Raw genomic sequence first — 7,451 nt, 5'->3', positions numbered from 1 at the left:
ATTTTTAGTTTTTTTAATGACCGTAATTTTTCAAGTTTTAAAATTATTGTAATAATTTTTTTTATTTTTCAGTTTTTAATTACTATAGTTTGGGCTGTATTACTAATTTAAATTTAAGTGATTTTAATTTAAGAAATAATTGGTGTCATTTAAATTAAATTAAAATAAATTCATATAAATTAATAAGATGAATTAAGCCAATAAATAGTTGGTAAACATAAATGAGGAATGTTCTCAAAATAACTGGAAATCGGACCGCACGGCATTCTCTGCTGCTTTTAGGCTTTACTACTTTTTTTTCCCTTGCTACTTTGCTATATACCGCCCAGCATTCTTTCAAATCTCCAACCTCTCTATATGCAGTAATTCATCTCTCTAATTCGCTGAAGTTCCTTACTTTCTCTCTCTAGCAGACTTCTCTCTTGAAGATTTCTAGGGTTTAACAATATGGCTACATTCGGCGCTTCAACGACTAACGCCAATCCTAATCGTTCGACTGAGGTAATCGAGTGGCTTCTTCCCCAATTTCTTTTCGAATAACTTGAGCAATTTTCACTGAAATCAATCGCTAAGGTGTTTTATCATTTTGAATTTTCTGAAAGGTGTTGTCACCTCCGAGTGATTCAGTTTCGAGCCTGTGTTTTAGTTCTAAGGCCAATCATTTGGTCGCTACGTCGTGGGATAATCAGGTATGCTCTTCTTCCTCATTTTTGTACCAGTATACATGTGTTGTTCTGTACATGGGCTGCGGAATGGATCAACACTATTGTTTGTTAAATGACTTGTTCTGATATTATTTCGTCCAATTTCAATGCTAAATCGTGTCATCATCAGGTTTGTTCATATTAGTTTGTTGAAATTGAGGCAGAATGCGTCACGGCACACTACATTAGATACCTGCAGGTGTTAGTTTGATTGAGTTAAGATAATGGACAAAAAGAATACTGAATATACACAGAAGAGAAACACTCTCTGCTACACGCACACGGCTCACAAACTAAAATCACTATCTATGCCCTAACTCTAAGAAACAATCATATAAATACCCTACTAAGACCCATGCATGCATAAGGTTAGCAAGGCCCGTCCAACAACATAAAAAACTAGAATAATAACAAAAACAAAAAATAATAACAATCCCAACTCGAACTGCCTGGATAGTTTATTGTAAATTTGTTAGCATTTTTTGACTCCAGTTAACGAGTTTCTTCTTCGTGTGATGCTTTTTCTTTGTGATTGTTCATGATGATGCCTTTATTTTTAATCAGAGTTATGAGGGAGCATAAAAACAATCTTTGTTTTTTGATATTGTTTTAATTTAATTTTTATGTTTTGTTGTGGACGAGCAAGCCTGTACATTTCATGCCTATTTTTTCTTAGGTACGATGTTGGGAGGTGATGAAATCAGGAACCACTGTGAACACTGTACCTAAGGCTTCAATATCACATGATCAACCGGTATATGTCATCTAAAATGATTCTCATATTATACTGGTGTGTTCTTACCCTCATTATTTACTTTGTAATTTTGGCAGGTCTTATGCTCAGCTTGGAAGGATGATGGAACAACTGTATTTTCTGGTGGCTGTGACAAACAAGTCAAGATGTGGCCATTATTATCTGGTGGCCAACCTGTTACTGTAGCCATGCATGATGCTCCTGTTAAAGAGCTTGCTTGGATCCCAGAAATGAGTCTCTTAGTCACAGGAAGCTGGGATAAGACACTTAGGTAGTTCATTGCTGTCTTCGTAGTTTGTATTTAAGTTAGTAATCAATGTCTATGCTAGTTTTTAAGTTTGTATTGTATCTCTAAACCATGAAAAGGCATATCAGTGTATTCTAATCATAAGACATGCTATCTCTGTGTTTACATGTTGAAAGATGTTCCCTCCATGCATGTTTGCTGTTAAGGCTAATTCTTGAAGTGTGACCAGATTTGCAGCAAACGGGATGCATTCCTTCATTGTATTTAATAAGGTGCAACTTATTTTCAGGTATTGGGATCTGAGACAGCAGAATCCAACTTGGGTGCAGCAGCTTCCTGAACGCTGCTATGCGCTTACTGTTAAACATCCTCTTATGGTTGTTGGCACTGCAGATAGAAATCTTGTAGTTTTCAACCTGCAGAACCCTCAGGTATTCTTCAGCCTTATGTTATTTTCAGGTTACTTTTACCTGCTTTGTGAGACAAAGGTTTAACTCACTCAATTTCTATCTGTTAAAAAAATGTGAAAAATATTAAATCTAAATGTACATCTGCTTTTAAGTATTGTTTTATTTCTTCATGGGCTCAGCCGCTCAGTTTTTGTATTAAGGACAAGATGGTTATCCTACACCAGATCAAATTTGGATGGCTTCATATGCTCCACGTAGTTTCTGGTTTCCCATTTTAGCAAGGATTGAATAAACTTTTAAAAACTATGCAACTAGAAAAGTTATGTGATCATATGATTCAAAAGTGAAGCTCTTAAGTTGTGTCAAGTGGTATTATTCAACAGAATCATTCTCTTTTTCCCTTATGCTTAGTTTAATCAGCTATTCAGCAAGATGGTTAATAGAATATAAAACTCCTTAATGGAAAAACTATGTACCTTTTCTCTTGTTGCCATTGTCATTCTCTTGTTTTGGGTTTGCTTAGCAGCAACTATGTGCTTTCTTCTACAAGACTGCAATAATCTTTATTCAAAATCAAATTAGAGAAGTGATTTAGTTGATGACTTGGCATAGATACATATTTAATTTGATTTTGTTTGTGTTATGCTGTTGTGGGTTGCTGTTTAAGTAATGAAGAAGGAGGCGTAGTATGTTTGTGTAGATTCTTGCGCTTTACCTATCTTTCATTGAGAATTTATTATAAGATTCTTTATGAGATTTATGAGGCAATGAATTCTGCATATATGGTGAACTGTTTCTTGGATATGGCAGACAGAGTTCAAGAGAGTCGTGTCACCATTGAAGTACCAGACTAGGTGTTTAGCTGCATTCCCAGATCAGCAAGGCTTCTTAGTAAGTTTCCATATCTTGAAATTTGTTATGAAAATAATTAGTATTTACCTAAGTACTATCTATTTACTAGCTCTGATATAGCTAGCTTAGGTGGCACTTGTTAACATACCATCTACGAGGTGACAGTAGTTTTGAGTTTGAACCTTTCTGCTGGGGCTTGTGTCCCAAATATGTAACTCTTTGTTGACTGCTCTTAGAGCTTGAATAAAACTATCTCCAGCAAATTTTAGTGTTTTTGTAGTAAAATGAATCAGTAATATTTCCATTTGCACTTGAATCCTGTCTGGATCTCTCTTCCTTCAACTTATAGGAGGCAGAATGGTTGACAGAATTAGTTGTGCTCCACTGTGTTCAATATCACAATAATGTCCCCACTGGAATTGATTTTATAAGAAACCATACATAGTTGCTATCTTGTATGGATTCGCTTAAAACCTGCCAGTTCTTATCCGCTGTATCCAGGGTGCTTTATTGTCTCTGCTCCTTCCCTTCCTTTCTTTCTTTCCCCTGATTTTTCTTCTCTCTATCTCGCTTTTGTTAAAAAAACCAAGAACTGCACACATAGTTGCTGTATTGCTTGTGAAAGTTGGCAACAAAGGAGGGTGATAGTATATTCTTATTGGTTGATGGAGCAGTTGTTATACTTGGGTGTAACCGAGACTTCCATGATTCGCTACCCGAGCAATTAATGTGTGAAAGATAATGAAGGACAATAAGGCAAATCAATCTCCTTCTAGTCATTTTGTTTCTGTTATGCGACAAGGGGTTCCTTGATTCTTATTCACATTCATACGAGCAATGATCTAAAATATAATGAAGGATAACAGTGCATAAAAAGGCAAATACATTTTAGTTTCTTGAAAATGGTTTGGATCATATATTACAATCATAACATTACATATTGCCTAAAAATGAGACTTGGATTAGATCACTCTTTCCAGTGGTGCTCATAGCTTTATCAATTCTCATAATCTCTCTGAAGTACTCTCAGTTTTTATTAATAAAACTCTCATTTTTACTGAATTGTGGAAAAAGTAAAGCAACTGGTACTATGGATAAAATAAGATGTTATTGCAAAACCTGCCTTTGGCTGCATCACTGCATGTATTTTTAGTTCAATGGAGGATCCATCCTATGCATTGCAGCATTGGCATTTCAGTCTCCATACTACTGACCTGCAGTTTCACACTGTTTAATTAGCTCAATATAATTCTGCCAAAATTTTGTTTTCTTTTGCAGGTTGGCTCAATTGAAGGCAGAGTTGGGGTACACCACCTTGATGATGCACAATCAAGTAAAAATTTTACTTTCAAATGTCACAGAGATGGCAATGACATTTACTCTGTCAACTCACTGAATTTTCATCCTGTAAGCTTTTGTACTAAATTTCCATTGAGCTTGATGCTATTCCATTCTCCCTTTCTATTGTCTTCTTTTGCTTCTTCATGACTTAATATCCTGTCTTACGATTGCATGACTGAAGTAGTTCTAAGTTGTTGGACTATAGGTGACATGACAGTTTTTTCTGATTATATAGCTCACCTATGTACTACCTTTTAACTTATCAGTAAAATAAAACCATATTGGGACTCTTCATCAGCCATTGCCTGTAGTCTATCGTGTGAGGCGGATAACGGACATGCATCCTTTATCTGTATGATCATTCAAATAGTGCTCGAATATTGTTTCTGATTGCAACTGAAAATTTGACCTTCCATGTTTCCATGTGGATACATTAGAGTCTGAAATAGTCACATAATGATAGAAAAAAAGAGTTATTCGTGACAAGAACTGTGGTATTACATTTTTTCATTTATCCTAGTATTTCCTTTAGAGGATAGTAACCCAGAATGAAGTCGTATAGGTTTGTCTTGGTGTCTTTGACTAAGTAAATAATGTTGGCTTCTTGAGGTCTCTGGAACTGAGCACTCTTTTAACTGCCAGAGGTCTAGTTTAATTGGAAACTTGAGGCCCATTAATTCATCAGTTGGAGATTTGGGTTGCAGTGATGCTGTTTTTTTAGTATCATTAGTGACAATTAATTAAAAGATGATTTTGAATTTGTCTGTAGAAAGTCATAACAACCAAAAATTTGAAGCTTTGCATGACTTTGCTATGTTAGCTAATTTTTTAAATGTTGTCAAGCTCACCATGTGTAAGCAAGTTCTTTTGCTGTATAATGTAAAAGTCTTATTATAATGAGTAAATCCTCATTAACTAACATAGATTGGATAATAATCATGTGCTCTTGAGAGTTAACTGAATCTCTTAATCTTGATCAAATTAGTGATTTGGACAAAAATGCAACCAATTGCTAGAAATGGTTAATTTTGCAAACCTCCAAAGAATTGGTTAAATATTACATTTGTGTGAACTTTTGAATTTGATTGCTGTTAGGCTCTCTTTAATCTTAGTTAGAAGGCAGTTCTGATGTCTCTCTGTTCTAGAACCTACCTTTTTTAAAAACGATTCTGCTTTTGGCCACTCCATAGGTACACCAGACATTTGCAACTGCTGGATCCGATGGTGCCTTTAACTTTTGGGACAAAGATAGCAAACAGAGGCTTAAGGTATTGCAGATTTCTGCTTCAGCTATCATTTTGTCTATAGTTCTGCATTTAATTGAAGATACATCTTATACCATTCATTATTTTGTTAATTATTTAGGCTATGCTGAGGTGCAGTCAGCCAATACCTTGCAGCACTTTCAACCATGACGGATCAATATTTGCATACTCGGTACACCTTGGCTGCTTTTTCAGTTACATTTTGAGTTTACTAATGAAGTACATTGATAAGCAGAAGAGCATTCTGAAAGATCTCATACTGATATCCGCACCTCAATGAATTGATTAACAATGAATAAAGAATAGCTAATTACACTTTGTTCTAAATGTCTAACATAGTAATATTTCAACTTCTCATGCTTTTCTTGTATAATTACAGAAACCTTCTTATGATTTTTCAAAAACCTAAGCAGAAGTTATAGATATGAAAGAAAGTTAATTATGGCCATTTTCTTTTAGGTGCTTTGGTAGTGTTTAAACTTTAGCAATGGCTGTATTTCTAATGTTTATATAGTTAAATGGTAACCTTCATGAAATTTTACTACTCAAAAGAACTAATGAGGTTATCAAATCCAAATTCCCTCACTGTTTGCCGGTCGAGGCAGTTAGATATCTAAATTGAGCTCTTTGAGTAGACTCAGTTTTAGTTTCCCCCAATGACAATTTAAGCCCCTTTCCCTGATCTCAGAATAATTTTCCTCTCTCACTCTTTATCTTAAACCACATTTATTTCCTCAGTTTTTGCTTTCCCTCTTATTTGCCTTTCTGCTTTCTGAAATGAAGGTTTGTTACGACTGGAGCAAAGGTGCTGAAAATCACAATCCATCAGCAGCAAAGACCAATATTTACCTACATCTGCCCCAGGTGCAGTTCATGATTTCGAACTTATGTTTTGGTTTCTCTTCTCTCATTCTCATGAGTCCAGTGCTTAAAATGAACATTGTATCTTTCGTCGCAGGAGGCTGAGGTCAAGGGCAAACCGCGGGCTGGAACGAGCAACCGAAAATGAAGTGTCCCCCACTCTAGAGAAGAGAAATTACAAAATCTGTACATGAACCTTTTCGCTAAGAGTTTCTCTTCAAATACCCAAATCGCTAAATGTTGTAGTGGAGTCATTTACTTTATGTTGAACTATTTTTTGATACATTTCGATAATGATGATATTTGGCAAGACTTGTGAGTGGGTGCATTTCTTTTCGCTCTCAACCAGAGTAGCTTATATCTTGAAAAATAGTGAAATGTTTTTAAATCTAAAATTACTTCCCTCCTTCCCTATAATCATTTTAAGAAAAAGTAGTTATAGTATTCATTATTTTGTCCGTTTCTACCTTTTTATGAAAGAATAAATCTATATATATATATATATTGAAGATCAGTTTTACAACAATTTTTTTGCCGCTAAATTAGTGTCAGATTTGTAATTATAATTCTAAAATAAGGACAATATGTAAACAATAATTATTCAGTTTTATATCACATACCCACTAACTTATCCACTATTAAATATTCTTTTGTTCAGTGTTATATTATAAAATATTATTAAAATAAAATAATTACACACGTTTCTTAATTAAGAATGTAAGACAATAATTTTTTAATTTAAGAAGTATCCTCAATATATTTTATTTACATATAATATTAAAAAGAGTTGTAACCTTTTCCATTTAATTTATCTTTCTTTTCTTATCTTTTTATCTTTCTTCTCTGATTTTTGTTTTTATATTGAATCTTTTCTTAAAATTATTAAATTTGATTGATGAAAAATACATTCAATATGGATTTTAAATTAAAAATCAAAACAAAATCTTTAATTCTAAGTACAGATTATCAAAATAATAAATCTTTTTTTTTCAAACTCCACTCTCCTATATTCTTAAA

At 34.0% G+C, this 7,451-nt stretch overlaps 1 protein-coding gene across 2 annotated transcripts; it reads left to right on the top strand.

Moving 5' to 3' along the window:
• Window positions 1-230: 230 nt before the first annotated feature.
• Window positions 231-6,744, top strand: LOC131019434 (protein RAE1-like). Of its 2 annotated transcripts, XM_057947975.1 has the most exons (11): window positions 231-501; window positions 603-689; window positions 1,381-1,458; window positions 1,536-1,729; window positions 1,995-2,136; window positions 2,926-3,006; window positions 4,246-4,374; window positions 5,499-5,576; window positions 5,674-5,745; window positions 6,357-6,437; window positions 6,532-6,744. In XM_057947975.1, exons 1-11 carry the CDS (start codon window positions 448-450, stop codon window positions 6,580-6,582), a joined length of 1,047 nt encoding a protein of 348 aa, XP_057803958.1. In that variant the 5' UTR covers window positions 231-447; the 3' UTR covers window positions 6,583-6,744. The 2 variants fall into 2 exon arrangements, with proteins under 2 accessions (XP_057803958.1, XP_057803957.1); XM_057947974.1 differs by having other exon boundaries at window positions 236-501; window positions 6,357-6,744.
• Window positions 6,745-7,451: the final 707 nt, after the last annotated feature.

Source organism: Salvia miltiorrhiza, chromosome 4 (genome assembly GCF_028751815.1).
Source record: "Salvia miltiorrhiza cultivar Shanhuang (shh) chromosome 4, IMPLAD_Smil_shh, whole genome shotgun sequence".
Lineage (NCBI taxonomy): Eukaryota > Viridiplantae > Streptophyta > Magnoliopsida > Lamiales > Lamiaceae > Salvia > Salvia miltiorrhiza.
This window is presented reverse-complemented; position numbering and strand designations above follow the sequence as displayed.

Coding starts and splice junctions, on each gene's coding strand:
- LOC131019434 (XM_057947974.1), top strand. CDS start 448: ATGGCTACATTCGGCGCTTCAACGACTAACGCCAATCCTAATCGTTCG. Junction 1,730..1,994: donor AGCTGGGATAAGACACTTAG/GTAGTTCATTGC, acceptor ACTTATTTTCAG/GTATTGGGATCTGAGACAGC. Junction 2,137..2,925: donor TCAACCTGCAGAACCCTCAG/GTATTCTTCAGC, acceptor TGGATATGGCAG/ACAGAGTTCAAGAGAGTCGT.